The sequence below is a fragment of the Trichechus manatus genome, unplaced genomic scaffold (genome assembly GCF_000243295.1).
Source record: "Trichechus manatus latirostris isolate Lorelei unplaced genomic scaffold, TriManLat1.0 scaffold00249, whole genome shotgun sequence".
Classification (NCBI taxonomy): Eukaryota; Metazoa; Chordata; class Mammalia; order Sirenia; family Trichechidae; genus Trichechus; species Trichechus manatus.
The window spans coordinates 2,025,827-2,043,571 of record NW_004444185.1 but is presented as its reverse complement, the minus strand read 5'-3'; the positions used below and the strand labels follow the sequence as shown (position 1 = coordinate 2,043,571).

The following is a 17,745-nucleotide window of genomic DNA, read 5'->3' as shown; positions in this document are numbered from 1 at the left end:
TTCCTGAAGCCAACTCTTCAGACAAAGACTAGATTGGACTATAAGACATAAAATGATACTCATGAAGAATGTGCTTCTTAGCTCAAGTAGATACATGAGACTAAATGGGCAGCTTCTGTCCGGATTTGCGATGAGAAGGCAGAAAGGAACAGGAGCTGGTTGAATGGACATGGGAAATGGGGTAGAAAGGAGGAGTGTGCTGTCATAGTATAGGGAGAGCAATCAGGGTCACATAACAATGTGTGTATAAATTTTTGTGAGAGTGACTAACTTGAATTGTAAACTTTCAAAGTACAACAATAAAAATTTTTTTTTTGCTTACTCATAGTTCTGGTGGGGACCATTGCCGTGTTTCCTTTTGTACAACATGAACATCAGCAGTTAAAGGCTGGCAGTTGGCTGCCTTCTCCTTCCTGGGGATCCCTGGATTTCTTAGTTTCATCCGTACTGTGCTGATAGTCACTTCATTCTTTCTAAAAAAAAAGTCCTGATTTAAATATCTTCATCACCATGGTTAAGGAATGTGGATATTTATGATACAAAAATAGAATCCCAGTTGTGTGTCTTTGTTTTGAAGTTTTCACTGGCTGGTTTTCAGAAGTAGATCTCCAGGCCTTTCTTCCTAGTCCATCTTAGTCTGGGAGCTCCTCTGAAACCTGTTCAGCATCACAGCAACCCACCAACTGCCACTGACAGAAGAGTGGTGACTGCACATGAGGTGCATTGGTCAGGAATCGAACCCGGGTCTCCCAAGTGGATGGGGAGAATTCAACTACTAAACGACCACTGCCCCCTAACAGCAGTAATACCCACTGCCGTCGAGTCGATTCCGACTCATAGCGACCCTACAGGACAGAGTAGAACTACCCCATCGGGTTTCCAAGGCTCTAATCTTTATGGAAGCAGGCTGCCACATCATTCTCCCATGGAGCACCTGGTGGGTTTGAACTGTGACCTTTCAGTTAGCGGCTGAATGCTTAACCACTGCACCACCCGGGCGTGTCTTAAATTAACTCAGCACATACCGTGGTTCAGGCCCTGTGCTGACTGCTTCACACATCTGATTACAATTAATTAATACCTCCCGGCAAACTTAGGAGGTTAGTTCTGCTAGCACCACATTTGATAGATGAGGAAACTGAGGCTTAGGAAAGTTAGATCATTTTCTCAAGTGTTACTTGAACCAGCTTAATCTTGATGGGTTAGCAGTGTCACCTTCTGGAAGAGCTGTAGATTTTCTGGTGAGTTGTATCCTGTACTTGAAAGTTGAGAGGACTCCGACTGTGTGACATATTCAGAGCTAATGTCTGATCTGATTTTTCAGCATGGACTCAGTTTAGGGGGAAGGTGCCAGTTGTAAATTCTGGAGATCGCCTTTCCACACCTTCTTTTCCCCTCTACAGTGAGGACCCAAATTCATTTAGTTTTCCTAAGAATCACTAAAGAGGACAGTGGTTCAGTGGTAGAACTCTTCGCCTTCCATGTGGGAGACCCACGTTTGATTCCTGGGCCACGCACCTCATACACGGCCGCCATTTGTCTGTCGGTGGTGGTTTGTGTGTTGCTGTGATGATGAAACAGGTTTCAGCTTCCAGGCTCCAAATCTCCATCTGTAACCCAGATAAGCTGAGTGTCTCTGGGTGAGTGGAGGTGGGTGCCAGGAGCCCTCTCTCTCCTCCACTCCCCACAGCCCTGAAGCATTTCTGTGGAATTCAGTTTAAACAGCTCTGTCTCAGCAGGTCGGATACCTTTTAAGATCCTTCCAGCCCAGAAAGGCTCCTTTGCAGCCAGGGGCCCAGAGAGGGGGCTGGAGACCTCTTACAGCAGCAGGTAATAAGGTGAATGGGAGGCCAGTCCCTCAAGACGGGGCTGGAAAGCCACTGCTGTGAGATGCGGGGGGCAAACACAGGGCTCGGCCCCTGCACACATAACCTTCTCCGTCAACAGCTTTCCTTGCGTATTCTGATAACAGGCCAGAAAATTCTGGCTGACAGACGCAGTTTCCTCATCCATTGGAGAGGAAAAATACCAGCCACCTTAAATTACTCCCAGGCTTACGAAGTTCTAAGGAGATGGTATAGCTGACAGACTTTTCAAAAGTGTGAAACACTCTCACACATAGGTGCTATATTCTCCCATCTAGGAAGGAATTGGGAAGGGGTGAGCTCAGGATAACCGATGAGGAGGACGCAGGGGGCTAGCAGCAGAGAAAGAACCCAAAACCAGTGCGGCTGAGTCAGTTCCAACTCGTGGCAACCCGGTGTGTGTTGGAATAGAACTGTGCTCCATAGGGTTTTCAATGGCTGTTACCTTTCGGAAGCAGATTGCCAGGCCTTTCTGGGTAGACTTGAACCTCCAACCTTTCCGTTAGCAGCCAAGTGCATTAACCGTTTGCACCACCCAGGGGCTCCTGAAAGAACCCACATAATAACTCTTTCTTCTCTTCTAGTAGCTGAAGACTTAGCCTTCTTGACTCTCCGCTCTGTAGGTGTCCCAGGGAGTCTGATGGTATAACGGAGAGGGAAGAGGGGAAGACATGCTTGGCCCTGAGATGCCATTGAGAAGTGGACTTACAGGGCCTGCCCTGGGGTGGGGCGGTCATGTAACTTTGACCCTAGACACTAGATGGGGGAAGTGTGATGGAAGGGAAGTCGGAGTCGGAGGAGACAGCAGTACTACGTGATTGCTGAACTGCCCTACTTTTTAAGTTTTACAGGAGATGTAAAGGAGATGGAACTGCATTTTAGTTTTTATTTGGAAAGTTTCATTCTGTCCCACTTCCTCCGAGGGGGTAGGGGCCTCCACCTTCTCTCTTCACGCCCCCTTGCGTTCCCCCACCCCTCATCGGAGCTCTTTGGATCCTATCCTGCCCACTCCTCCAGCTAGTAGCTGTCCCCAGAGCACAGGGGACTGAAACTCACTGGTTCCCATAGGAAATTGGCCCTATTTTTCTCCCTACCTCAAATACTCGTAGTTAGTTGCCATTGAGTCGATTGTGACTCTTGAAGATCCCATATGTGTGGAGTAGAAATGCGTTCCATAGGGTTTTCGCAGCTGTGACTTTTTGGAAGCAGATCGCCAGGCCTGTCTTCCAGGATGTCTCTGGATGGGTTCGAACCGTCAACCTTTCAGTTAGTAATCGAGCGCTTAATCAATGGCTTCACCCAGAGACTCCTCGGATTCACATCTTTGATTTCCTGATTTTTGCTGAAAAGTTATTTTGTTTATCTGGTATTTAAGGTATATGTTTCAAAAATCAAGAAATCAAAGATATGATTCCAATTGTTTTAATTTTTTTCTTCTTTTTTGTAACATTTTTATTCTGAAATAATTATAGAGTCACAGGAAGTTGCAAAAATATTACAGAGAGGTCCCGGGTACCCTTCACCCGGTTTCCCCAGTAGTAACATCTTACACCACCATTCGTCTGTCAGTTTGTTGTACTGTGGTGGCTTGCGTTTTGCTGTGATGCAGGAAGCTATGCCACCAGTATTTCAAATACATCATGACAAACAGAGAAAATATTGATGGTGTCAGGGGTTTCATTTTACTTGGATCCATAGTCAACACCCATGGAAGCAGCAGTCAAGAAATCAAATGACAAACTGCATTGGGCAAATCTGCAAAATACCTCTTTAAAATGTTAAGCAAAGATGCCACTTTAAGGACTAAGGTCTGCCTGACCCAAGCCATAGTGTTTTCAGTCGCCTCATATGCATGTGAAAGCTGGACAATGAATAAGGAAGACCAAAGAAGAATTGATGCATTGGATTACAGTGCTGGCGAAGAGTACTGAATATACCATGGACTGCCAGAAGAACAAATAAATCTGTCTTGAAAGAAGTACAGCCAGAACGCTCCTTAGAAGCAAGGATGGTGAGAGTTCGTCTCACATACTTTGGACATGTTATCAGGAGGGACCACCCCCTGGAAAAGGACATCATGCTTGGTAAAGTAGAGGGTCAGTGAAAAAGAGGAAGACCTTCAATGAGATGGATTGACACAGTGGCTGCAACAGCGGGCTCAGGCATAGCAACGATTGTGAGGATGGTGCAGGACCGGGCAGTGTTTTGTTCTGTTGTACGTAGGGTCGCTAGGAGTCAGAACTGACTCCATGGCACCTAACAACAATAATAAATCTTACATAACTGTAGTACAATATCAAAACCAGGCAATTGATATTGGTACAATTAACAGACCTTATTCAGATTTTACCAGTTTTACAGAGATTTATTTTTTAAACATTTTCTTCTTGATTATTAACATAAAATAACCATATTACAAAAAAGTTGGAAACTAGAAGAAAGAGAAAAATCAGTCTTACTACCCTCTATACCCACTCTGGTCGCTCTAGTGTACAATTCCACTTGTTGCCCACTTTTGCATAACTGAAAGCCCAGTTGGTGTACAATATTGTAACCTGATTTTTAGTTAATGTTTTAAATAAATATTTTTTTCACAAGCTTTTCTTTATGAGTGTCAGTGACCATGTCATATGTCAAATGAATATGCCACATTTTACTTGATTTCCCTATTACTAGACGGGTTGCTGCAGTTGGACTCTGTAATAGTTTTGTAATGAACCAAACCAAAATCAAACCCTTTGCCATCGAGTTGATTCTGATTCATGGCGACCCCGTGTGTTACAGAGTAGAATTGCTCTATAGGATTTTCTTGGCTCTAATCTTTACAGAAGCAGATCGCCTGGCCTTTCTTCCGTAGCATGGCTGGGTGGGTTCAAACTGCTAACCTTTAAGTTAGTAAAGCACAAACCGAACAACCTTGTTTAACATTTTCCATATTTTAAATTCTTTCACTGGCATATACACCCAAGGATATGAACCTTTTTTCAACTCTTAATATGAAACACCAAATCACTTTCCAAAAGAGTTGTCTCAAATTTCACTGCCACTAATGTTTTAAAGGATGGTCAGCAGTGGATCTGCTCATTTCTTTCATTGTTGCTCATGTAATAGTTGAAGAATGATACCTTTTTGAAAAGTTGTATTTCTGTATTACTAGTGAGGTTGATTTTTTTTTTTTTTTTCTATTTAAAGTTGATAGTTTCTGTTTTGTGACTTGGCTGTTTGAATTCTTTGCCCAATTATCTATTTAGTGTTTTCCTTGTTGATATGTAAAGCTCCTTATGTAATGAAAGTTTTAACCTTTTAGCTGTTAAATTTACTGCAGAATTTCTTCCCAGTTGATTTATTGTTTGCTTGTTAATTGGCTTACCTTTAATAGACAAGTGGACATGTTAATTTTTTTATGACACCAAATCTGTCAATCTTTTCTCTCATTTTCAAAACTCCCAACTTTCCAGAGATGTGATAAGTTACTGTCTTCAATTATTCTCTCCTTTTCCTGTGGTTTGATTTTTTTTTATATACTGCTAAATCTAAAACGATTTTCTCCCAGAATTTCTGTTTATCTGAATAGTCTGTTCTATGACCCTTCCTCGTCCGTCTGCAAGGCCTTCTGTTACTCTAGATGAAGTTGTCCAATGCGGTCCTTTCTTCTTCACCAGAAGCTCTGAGCAAGCCGTTTCCTCTTGCCCCCTCAGATCATGACCAACACACGGAAGCCCATAGCCAAGCAGCGGAAGGGCCCAGCTGCTGTGCAGTGGAGCGCAGACAAGCCCCTGCGCCGTCCCATCACCCCCGGCGGCCACAGGACGGGGCACCCAGTGTAAGTCTGGGCGAAAGGAGGTGGGGATGGCTTTTCTTAAGCTTCATTTTCATTCACCGCAGTGTAAGATGTATGCCTTAGAAATTTAAAAATAAAGCTTTTGTGTTGAAAAGCAGTTATCTCATTATTACTTATCTTTCCGGGATTTTTGGAAGGAAAGAGGATGAGCCCCCACCTCAGCCCCACCCCCAGGTTTCTTCTTCCCAAATGTAGAGTAGTTGACAGGATGACAGGACCTCCAGGGTCACTTCTAGCCTTTGTCCAGGAGAAGACAGGTGTTGACCAATGTCATTTAAATGACCGAAGGCCCTGAAGGAGCGTGGCCCCGGGAGTTGTGAGGCCTGTGGCTTCTGTCCTGCGGCCTCTCACCAGGTCCTGGGTGTGAGCCGAGTCTGGGAAGCCACACATCTCCCCATGGTGTATACCGGTGAAAACTGGGCACTCTACCTGCTGTAGAACTTCTTTTCTCTTCTTTCACTGTTTACCTGTTGCGGGTGGGTAATTCAAGGCACAGGCTGATGGACAGCAGGAAGCAAAGCTGGTTTCGCTCTGGGGTCAGTACAGGTTTGCCAGGGCCCGACAGCTCTGTGCCTTGTCCCTCACCCACCCCGGGCCTGCCCGTAAACGCGCAGACTTCCGCCGACTGCCAGCTTTCCAACACCCACACCTGATTTTTCCTTCTTGTGTCTTTTAGAAAGACTGTCCAGGTAATTACAGTGTTTTTAACCCTAAGCTTTTTCCCAGCATATTTCACTGAATTTGCCAGAAGAGAAAATAGCCACAGTAAGCACCTTAAAGCAGAGATGCTTTTCAGAGGGACAGTTTAAGACACAACATCAGCTTATCTTAGGTGGCTTTTTAAAGCAACTATATTCATTTTTAAGGAGGCCCAGTGGTGCAGTGGCTGCTAACCTACAAGTTGGCACTTCAAACCCACTCAGCACCTCTGCAGGAAAAAGATACGAAGATCTGCTCCTGTGAAGATTACAGCCTGGAAAACCCTTTGGGGTAGTTCTGCTCTATCACATGGGCTCGCTATGAGTCAACTATGAGTCAGAATCGACTCGATGGAGCCTAACAACAACACCAGCTGCCAAGCCTTATTCATTCTTCACAGTCTTGTGTCTACCCCGTTTATATAAATAAATCTTGTGTCTGGTTACCCAGGGCCTCCGGTCTCCTGGGGCCTGGGGGACTGGCTCTTGTGGGTTATGGGGAGCCCTGGGGCAGGCCTGTCCTGCTTGGGCAGGAGAGAAGCCTCCTCCCTGGTCTGCGTGGCCTTTGTCCCCGTCTGGAGAGAATGCTGTAGAGAAACGTACACACGAGGGGGTCTAGAGAGCCGGCTGAAAACCTGTATTTATTCATTCAACAAACATTGGCCATGTAACACCCAAATGAATAGACTGTATTTTACAGTTATTCCCCGATTGTTGGACTGTTGGAGTGTTTCTAGTTTTACTCTATAATAATTCCATAATGAATAACCAGGCATTCTGGATATAGCCACAGATAAAAAGCCCGCCCTTGTGCGGCCCTGTGCCCAGGACGCGGGGACACTGGCTCCCCCAGCACCAGCTCTTGCTGAGTTCAGCTGCCCACCTGGGACTTGGCCTGTCCGTATGTGAGGCCTTGCCAGGGACCGGAGCCCTGAGGCCTATTTGATTTGATCTCAAAACTACCCTCATGCTTCAAATTTCTCGGTTTTTATTTTTAATTATTGTTGTTAGGTGCTATAGCGTTGGTTCTGACTCATAGCGACCCTATGTACAGCAAAACGAAACACTGCCCGGTCCTGCGCCATCCTCAAAGTCATTGCAGCCCGTGTCCGTCCATCTTGTTGAGGCTCTTCCTCTTTGTCGCTGACCCTCTACTTCACCAAGCATGATCCCCTTCTCTAGGGACTGGTCCCTCCTCATAACATGTCCGAAGTATGTGAGACCAAGTCTGGCCATCTTCGCTTCTAAGGAGCACTCTGGCTGTACTTCTTCCAAGACAGATTTATTCGTTCTTCTGGCAGTCCATGGTGTATTCAGTATTCTTCCCCAACACCATAATTCAGGGACATCAGTTCTTCAGTCTTCCTCATTCATTGTCCAACTTTCGTATGCATATGAGGTGACTGAAAATTACTGATATACAGATACCATGCCTTTTTGTCTCACAGCTTCAACCAGTACTTCCTAACCTACAGAAAAGTTGAAAGGATGTTACGGTGAACACCTACCAGTTGTTAACGTTGTGCTATGGCTGCCTTCTCTCTCCCTCTCTCTATATGTGTATAACATATAATTTATGTGCACACACTTTTTGCCTAACTCTCTGAAAGAAGGTTACAGACTTCCAGCATGCGTCTCGTAGTACACAGCCACGTATCACATCTAAGAAAATTAACATTAATAATATTTCACAGTCTGTATCAATATTCAGGTATCCCCAACTGTCCCCCAAATGTCACTTATATATATAGGGGGGGTTTTGTGTTTGTTTTTTGATCCCAAATACAGCCAGGTGTCAATTCCTAGCAAATCCAGTTTAGAAATACTTATCTTTTTGAATGGAAGCAGTATCTAGGGCTAATAAAACTGGTCTTGGTTGACGTGGGAAAGAGGACACCAAATCATGGTTTCGAAAAATTATTTAAAAATCATTTTTAAAAAATGATGAAATCCCTGGCTTGACAGAGAGGTCAGGATATTTTAATCAGAGACAAGTCTAATAAACACAAGATCTAACCAGTGGGCATACTCAATTCTTGGGTTAGATGTTCTGCTTTTTGGCAAGAAAGAAGAGGACGTTTCTCCATGTGTGGGGAGCCGTCCCCAATCAGCTGTCCCCTGATTTACGGAGGGGACATCCTGAATAGCGCTCAAACTCACCAGCTGTTGCAAACTTGCAGAGTAATGACGGCACATGTTCTTGGAAATGGCGGCTCCGCCCCACTAATGACACCGCAGCCCCATCACCACCTCCCTCCTTTGAGTCATTTCACCAAACATTTTTATCACTTCCATGTGCCAGATGGTTTGCTAATCTCTGGAGGCGCAGAAGTAGATGGGGTGTGGCTCCTGCCTTCAGAAGCACACAGCAAACCAGCGAGTAGGGGGAGAGTTTGTTCGATGTGGTGAGTATGTGATGGTGAAGTGCTGGAGTAGTCCATGCAGGCAGGAAACCATCAGCACCCTGGCTTTTCAGAGTCCAACCTCCACAATGTGAACTCACCCCTCTAAGTCTTCCTGAGTCCGTTCATAGCTGGCACCCACTGTTGGCCTGACATGGCTGACAGTATGTATTACTCCCATTCATACTTTTAGGAAATCCTACGGGACAGTTCTACTCTCTCCTTTAGGGCCACTATGAGTCAGAATCGACGGCACACAACAGCAACAGTTCCATTTCCAGGATTTTGTGCTGAGAAGTAATCAGAGATGTTCACAGGTGTACGTTCAAGGGTGTTTATTGCAGGGTTATTATAAAATGAGAAACAACCCAAATGCCCAAAGTTGAAGGCTGGTTACGTAAATTATGATACATCCACACAAAACAGTATTGAAAGTGATGTTTTAGAATATTTAATGGCATGGTAAGAGCCTCACAGAATATGGCTGAACGGAAAATGAATTATAAGACAGTGTGACTCTGGCCACGCTGTTCCCGCATTGAGTGACCCTTAGCTAGTTTTCGTGTTTTAAGTATATATTTGCATTTTTTAGAACAATTGGAAAGATAGCAAATGTTAATAGTGGTTGTGTCTTGGTAGTAGAAGGGCAGGTCATTCTGTTTTCCAGTTTTTTCATGGCAAACACTCGCTTTATAATCAAGGGGAAAAAGTTGAAAATAAAAACCTGCCCAGTCGCCCCTGTATTATGTGGGAAGCTCCCACCCTCCCTCACTGCAGATGCACGGCTCCCCTCCCCAACCCCGCTTTCCTCCTGACGCCTTCCTGCCCAGACCTCATCCTCTCCACACCCTCCTTCCGTCTCTGTCCAAACTTGGCCCCAGCACTGACTGCCTCCTTTTGCTTATCTTCAGCCCCCGCCCGTCTGCCTCCTTGCCCTGGGCCTTTCAGCCTGCCCCGTCTCCCTCCTCCCACAACCCTGTGTGACCCGTCCTGGCCTTCAGAAAGTGACTGCTGCCGCGGTCACAGGCCCTGCAGTGTGCTGAGGACACCTCGTGTCACCCCTGACTTGTCTTGTGTCTCGCTGCCACTGCTGACCCCTCCCTCCTCTGGAGCTCTCCCACCCTGATGACAATGACGTTCTGCCACCTCTTGGGCTAGTCCTGCCCCCCGCCCCCAGTCTGCTTTACAGACAGGCTCCTCGATGCCTCTGAATGAATCTAACTCCAGCCCAGCCTGCTCTCTGTGGTGAGCTCGCCAGGGCTCGGCTGTCTCTTGTGCCTGGCACAGGTTGGCACCATGAGGCTCTCACCCAGCATCTGCTGGGTGAACACGTCTTCGCCAGCCGTCTCACCATCTGCAACGCAGGGAGCTGTTTGGCATGTGCCATTGAGGTAGTTTTATGAGGAAATAACTTCCTCCCCAGTCTTGTTCCTGCCTAACTCTCGTCATGGCTGAAGACCTGTTTTCTGACTGGATTCCTCCCCTCTCTAATCTGGCTCATCCTTGGTGAAAAACTAGAACACTCAGGTCGCACATCATTTGGTTGAACTACCATCTCCCATGACATCCAAAGCCGTAGACACACTTGTGTATTAGAAAGATCTAAGCACTTCCTTGCAGCCACGTATCACTGTGAACTTATAAACGGGGCTGACAGGAGTGAGGTAAGGGCACCGCTCCCCAGGTCAGCCTCCTGGTTTCTGTCCATACCCTTAAAAAGACTGACTATCTGCTAATATTGGTTTCCACCAATATTGGTTTGCCATATTGTGGTGGCTTGTGTGTTGCTGTGATGCTGGAAGCTACGCCACCAGTATTTCAACTACCAGCAAGGTCACCATGTTGGACAGGTTTCAGTGGAGCTTCCAGACTAAGATTAGGAAGAAAGGCCTGGCCAATGAAAGTCTTATGGATCACAATAGAACATTGTCTGACTCGCTTGCTTTGGACGTCATCAGGAAGCATCAATCGCTGGAGGAAGATACCATGTTTGGTGAAGTAGAGGGCCAACAAGGGCAAGGGAGACCCTTGGTGAGATGGATTGACACAATAGCTGCAATGATGGACTTGAACATGCCAGCAATCACGAGGATGACACAGGCCTGGGAAACAGTTCCTTCTCTTGTACATAAATCAATCATGTACACCTATCTATCTAATACCGGTTTAACAGAAGAATTTCCAGTTCTGCCACATCCTGCGTTTGTGGTGCTACACGGTAGCCAGCAGTCACGTATCTCCTGGATGTCTGTATTTATGTACCCTGGAGCACAGTTCCACTCCGACACACATGGTGTCGACTCCATGGCAACAGGTGGTATCTATATTAATTGCTCTGGTTTTTTGTTTTCTCTCTCCAGGCTGGAAGATGATCTCATTTCTCCCCAGATGGCCCGACAGGCCAGAAGTGGCCACTTGGAGCCCCTGTCAAATGCTCATCTCCCAGCCCACAAAGTGGGGAAGCCTGGCCCTGCAGGGGCTGGCGTGTCTGTCTCAGGTAAGAGCTCGGGCAGCAGGCGGGTCACTGCTGGGACCATGAGGCCTAGAACCTAACAGGAGCAGCAGCAGGAGTTGCAGGTCCAGTAGAGTCCCTGGGTGGTGCAAGTGGTTAAACGCTCAGCTATTAGCCAAAAGCTTGGCAGTTTGCACCCACCCAGAGATGCCTCAGAAGATAGGCCTGGCGATCTGCTTCCAAAAACTTCACAGCCTTGGAAACCCTATGGAGCAGTTCTACTCTGCACACACGGAGTCACCACCTGTCAGAATTGATTCTACGGCAACTAATAACACAATAATAATTATAATATACTCTTTTGTATGTAGAAGAGTTGCAATGGTCCTGGTTGTGCAATGGTTAAGCACTCGGCTGCTAACTGAAAAGTTGGCAGTTCGAACCCACCAGCTGCTGCTCCGTGGGAGAAAGATGTGGCAGTTGGCTTCTATAAAGATTACAGTCTAGAAATCCCTATGGCGCAGTTCTACTCTGTCACACAGGGTCGCTGTGGGTCGCAATTGATTCGATGGCACCCAACAGCAAAGGAGTTGCAGGCCAGAAAGGGATGCAGCCTGACCCCTACTCCAGAAGCTCTCTGCTCTCAGCCACAGCCGGGGAGCCTCGCCCCGTGGTATAGAGGCTCCTGGGCCTCCCACCCCACACCCAGACCTACCCTGGGCTTTCCCTCCCAATCCTGTTCTCTGAGCACTGGGACAGAGTCCTGAGTCACTTCTGGGAGCGAGATTTCTGATGCAGGAAAATCTGTTGCCGTCGAGTCAATTCCAACTCATAGCGACCCTATAGGACAGAGTAGAACTGCCCCACAGGGTTTCCAAGGAACGGCTGGTGGATTCCAACTGCCTGCCTTTGGGTTAGCAGCTGAGCTCTTTACCGCTTCGCCACGAGGGCTCCTGATGCAGGAGAGCAGACGTCAATGTAAGGCCTTGGAGTAGGGGTCCCAGAATGATGTAGATTATGACCAAGGTTTTGGCACCTTAAATACTGGTTCTGGGGGTTCAGCAGCGTGCTAGAGGGCTGACTGAGCCAGAAATGGGCGATGGGGAGCAGAAACGAGTCAGGGACCCAAATAGGCTTTGAAGCATCTAGTTGAGTTAAGCAGAGACTGAGGGAGAGAATAAAGGTATTTTAGATGCCAGAACAAATGTACTGTATATGCTTTCAATCAGAATTGTACAAAGCGTCTTTTTTCATTTTCCAAAGGAAATTAAAAGGGTTGTGAGCAGGCCATTTAAGACTGAAATAGGAAAAACAGCAGAGAAGCAGGTCAGGTTCCAGTATGAGGAACATCTGAGAACTCGTATAACCTGCTCGCAAGTGGACGCAAACACTTCCAGGCCCCGGTTTGGACTAGCGCAGCTTGTTACAGAGCCAGACGAGAGCCGAGGGATTTGGAACGGGTGGGTGGCAGGAGGAGGGCTGAGGGGAGGCTCTCTTGATTATGACCAGTTTTAGAGATTTTGCCAACTTCGATCGTCTGTTGTTGCACGTGTGTTTTATTAAACCACTGTCGTCGTGTCTATTCCGACTCATAGCGACCCTATAGGACAGAGTAGAACTGCCCCATAGTGTTTCCAAGGCAATCTTTATGCAAGCAGACTGCCACATCTTTCTCCTGTGGAGCGGCTGGTGGATTCTAACTGCTGACCTTTTGTTTAGCAGTCAGGCACTTTAACCACTGTGCCACCAGGACTCCTTGTGTTTTATTAGAGCTGTAAATATTAATACGCCTTCACTAAAAGGTGAATAATTTATCTAGATTTATCCAGAGATTTCTGTTCCCAGCATGGTAGTTTTAGGTGATCTAACAGTTATCACCAATTTGACCTAATACTATTGAGTTAATTAAAGAATGATTTCAAATTCTGGACTTTCAGAAAGGCCCTGCAGGGCTTTTTGTTGTTTTTAGGTGTTGTCGAGTCAGTTCCAACTCATAGCGACCCCATGTACAACAGAACAAAATGCTGCCCAGTCCTACGCCATCCTCACAATCATTGTATGTTTGAGCCCATCGTTGCAGCCACTGTGTCAGTCCATCTCGTTGAAGGTCTTCCTCTTTTTCACTGACCCTGTACTTTACCAAGCATGATGTCCTTCTCCGGGAATTGATCCTTCCTGATAACATGTCCAAAGTATATGCGACAAAGTCTCTCGCCACCTTTGCTTCTAAGGAGCATTCTGGTTGTACTTCTTCCAACACGGATTTGCTTGTTCTTCTGGCATTCCATGGTATATTCAATATTCTTTGCCAACACCATAATTGAAATGCAGTGCTTTTAGGGTAACTTATTTATCAGTAGGAGTCCCTGGGTGGCGCAAATGGTTAAGCGCTCAGCTACTAACCAAAAGGTTGGTGGCTCAAATCCACCCAGAGGTCCCTCAGAAGAAAGGCCTTGGCAATTCTCCTTCCAAAATATCACAGCCATTGAAAACCCTTTGGAGTTTTCGACCTTGTGCTGGTGGTGAGGTTGTGAGTGTCGTCACTCCTTTTGGAGAGATTGAGCATGCTGTTTCCTGTGGGGAGGAGACAGATGAGGTTGTCGCGGATAGAAATGGCCTGGTGGTCACTGTTGCTGTTGTGGCCAGTGCTGATGGGCTTGCTGTTTTCAAGAACAATTGATGTTCGCTCTGACAAAGTCAGGGCCCTAGCACATTCTGGCTCCTCATCGGAGCACCCCACGAGGGGACCCAGGCCTTGATGGTCCTGGGGAGGCAGCAGCAGCCACCAGCCCCTCCAGATGGGCTGCCTGGAGCCAGGACAGTGACTCTTCCCAAATTGCGGATTACCCCATCCCCACACCCTTTAGCCTGCTCTGAACACTGAGGCTGTATTCTGCATGTCCCCATGAGCCGGGACACCCACGCCTGACCATCCACTTCCCTCCTGCCTCGAGTGGACTCTGGAACACTAACCCCCACCCTGTCCAGAGACGGGAATCTGAATGGCCATGATTTAACTGTCATTGGACAAAAGTTCCCTCTTTGGAGAAGCCCAGCCTCCAGGTAAACATGGCTTCCCCTGGGTCAGTGAGTCAGTGTTTACTCCATCGCGGGTGTGGACTCTGTTCCTCCTTTTACCCTTTCTCAGACTGGTCCAGCGGAGCTACCCCAGCCCCTAACCTCATCCCTGGCTAGTCCACTGGTCTTGGCTCTCCATCGCTGAATGCACCCTATGTGCTTGGAGTGCTGTGTTGAGGCTGCTTCTGAGGCTGCGTGCTGGTCCTCGCTATCTTCTATTTCATCCCCGACTCAAAGCCTGACCTGGCTTCCTCATGACCCTTCCGTCCATACAGTGCTGCTTCTCCAGCCCTTCCTTTCACTTCTGTTCTCACTCACCTTGTCCCTCAACCCCATTCAGCCCTGCTCACAGACCTCCTCACATCTGACTCACTGGGAATTTGGAAATTAACTCCCCACCTAGAGTCTGTTGAGGAAAAGTTACTAAAAACAAAATCTACTCCCAACCCAGAAAACCTCTCCACAAAAATGGAAGAGGAAGAAAAGGTATATTACTGAATGTCATGAATTGAATTGTGTCCCCCAAAAATAACTGTCAACTTGGCTAGGTCATGATTCCCAGTATTGTATGATTGTGTACCATTTTGTAATCTGATATGATTTCCTTATGTGTTGTAAACTCTATCACTATGCTGTAATAAGATGGATTAGCAGCAGTTATACTGATGAGGTCTTCAAGATTAGTGTCTTAAGCCTATCTCTGTTGAGATATAAAAGACAGAAGCAAGCAGAGACACATGGAAACCTCATGCCACCAACAAAGCAGTGCCTGGAGCAGAGCACATCCTTTGGACCTGAGTTTCCTGCGCAGAGAGGCTCCTAGACCAAGGGAAGATTGGTGACATGGACCTTCCTCTGGAGCCAACAGAGAAAGCCTTCCGCTGGAACTGACCCCCTGGGTTTGGACTTGTAGCCTACTAGACTGTGAGAGAATAGATTTGTCTTTGTTGGAGCCATCCACTTGTGGTGTTTCTGTTGTAGCAGCACTAGATGACTAAGACAGAATTTGGTACCGAGAGAGTGGTGCTGCTCTAGCAGATACCTAAAATGTGGAAGTGGTTTAGAAACTGTGAATGGATAGAGGAGTGGCAGTGGCAGAGGACCAGCAGCATCAGAGAACCAGCAGCAGCAGAACCAGGAAACCAGCGCAAGACAGCACTGGAGCCGACCTATGGAGCAAGAGAGCTGAGTGCCTGTGCACAGGAGGCTTCCTGGCAGAGTAGGGTACCTCCGGGCACTTATTGGTGGAGCTACCAAGCTTTGGAACACTTGCCCCAGCAGGGCAGATGCCGGCGTGAGGCCTGAGGCTGAGAGGCCACAGGAAGCAGAAGCTGAAGAGATAAGTAACACAAGAAGCCAGCTGCCTCAGTCTCAAAAGGTGTGGCTGTGACCTCTGGGTTTTCGAAGGGTGGAACCATGGCCTCTGGGGTTTCGAAGGGTGGAACCATGGCCTCTGGTGTTTCTTAGGGTGGAATTGTCACTCTGATGGACTAGAAGAATGGTGCGCCTAAAGCCAAGGAAGCAGAGTTCCCGTCCCAGTGGGCCTGGAAGGCGGAGCTGAAGCCCAGGGCCAAGGGGCCTCCACTCTGAATCCAGAGAGTGTGGCCAATACCTAGAGTCTGAAGGGCAGGGTCATTGTGTAAATTGTCTCAGAGAACAGGATTATTTTCAAAGCCTCGAGGGCTAATGTAATGTGTTCTGCTGACTTGCTTGGTGCCTGTTATGCTTTCTTTATCTTCATTTTCTCCCATTTGTAATGGAAATGTTTAGCTTGTGCCGGTTCTGCCATTGTACCTTTGGAAGAAGATAATTTGTATTCTAGATTTCACAGATGAAGAGGAATTTTTGGATTTTGGAGCTGGAGTTGATTTAAGACTTTTGCTGTGATATGATGGGGTGAATATGTTTTACACGTGGCAAGGACATGAATTTTGGGGGGCCAAAGGGTGGAGTGTCATGGATTGAATTGTGTCCCCCAAAAATATCTGTCAACTTGGCTGGGTCATGATTCTCAGTATTGTATAATTGTGTACCATTTTGTAATCTGATATGATTTCCTTAAGTGTTATAAACTCTACCATTATAATGTAATAAGATGGATTAGACTTCCAGGCAACATGGCACTATAGGCAGAAGCACCACGCCATCCCTCCACAGCAAAGATCCGAAAAACTAAACCAAACAGAGAAAACGGCAGTCCTGAAACCCTAAGCATCAAATGAAGAGATAAAGAACTTAGCCAAGCACCAGATGGAATAGGAAACTGACAGAGAACAGAGAGCAAGGAGAGACATGCAGAGGTCCCCTATCAGCTAATGCAGCACAGATCCGCCATCTTGGACTCCTATCAGAGATCATCAAATGGGGTACGAGAAAGCAGCTTCACGGAGCTTCCAGCAGGAGACAGAATGACCGGTAACCAGCGATATATGCTTTCCCACCCCCCACCCTTCTTCACCCCTACTCAGCCTCCTCTGCTTCCTGTGGCCAGTGTCTTGGCTAGGAAGAACCACCTTCACCCCGGTGTCACTTCCACCTACCTGCACTGGCCAGCTCCCTAAGTCCATTTGTTGGCTGCTGGTGTTGCTTTTTTCCACTTTAGATTTCTTCCTCACCTCTCACCACCTCCCCCTCCTTTCTCTCAAATACCTGGCTCTGTGCGCCATCTTTGCTTCTTCCTGAAAGGCTGTGAAATGCTGCTTGAATGTGAAACTGCTTCCCGGCCTGTGCTGCCACACTGGTGGGATCTCGGGGCTTTATGTTTATTTGTTTTGAATTGTTCGTTTGTTTGTTTTCTTTTTCTTTTCTCCAATTGGGAGCCTGTTCTAGCTCAGCAGTACTGCGTGACTTGGGACCTACCCCCTCAGTTTGCGCAGACACGCACAGGGATCCCCGAGGGCATTTCTTTTTTCTTGTTTTTTGGGGGGCTTTTTTTTTTCTGTTTTTCTTGTTCTTTTTTTTAATTTGTTTTGTTTTGTTTTCCCTCTTTTTCCCTTTTTGTCTTTCTTCATTACTCAGTTTCTTGTCTCTGTACTTTCCTTCTCTTCCTGTCCCCTGAATACCTGGCACTGAGTGACACTTCTGCCCCTTCTGGCCAGGCTGTACTTCATGGCCTGGAAGCAACTTCCCCAGACCTTGCAGCCCTACCGGAGGGATCCCTGGGAGCTTTGCTTTTCTTCTTTCTTTCTAATTTTTATTTATTCATTTTTTTCTTTTCTTTTCTTTTCTTTTTTTTCTTCTTCTTCTCCTTTTTGTTTTTCTCCATTTCGTAGTCTCTCATCTCTCCACTCCAACGGCAAGCTCCCCAGCACTCTTTTTTGTTTGTATGTTTTTGGCTCCTGTTCCTCTCTCCTCTCTCCCATACCCATCTTAGCTTCACACATCACAGTCTCCCCACTTCACCCTGCCT

At 46.8% G+C, this 17,745-nt stretch overlaps 1 protein-coding gene across 1 annotated transcript in view; it reads left to right on the top strand.

Moving 5' to 3' along the window:
• ARMC9 (armadillo repeat containing 9) overlaps positions 1-17,745 on the top strand; it is a 152,406-nt gene that overhangs the window by 117,715 nt on the left and 16,946 nt on the right. Inside the window, exons 16-17 of the mRNA XM_023724514.1 lie at positions 5,564-5,688; positions 11,167-11,303. Of these exons, the coding sequence (XP_023580282.1) occupies positions 5,564-5,688; positions 11,167-11,303 (262 nt within the window). The remainder of the gene's footprint in view (positions 1-5,563; positions 5,689-11,166; positions 11,304-17,745) is intronic.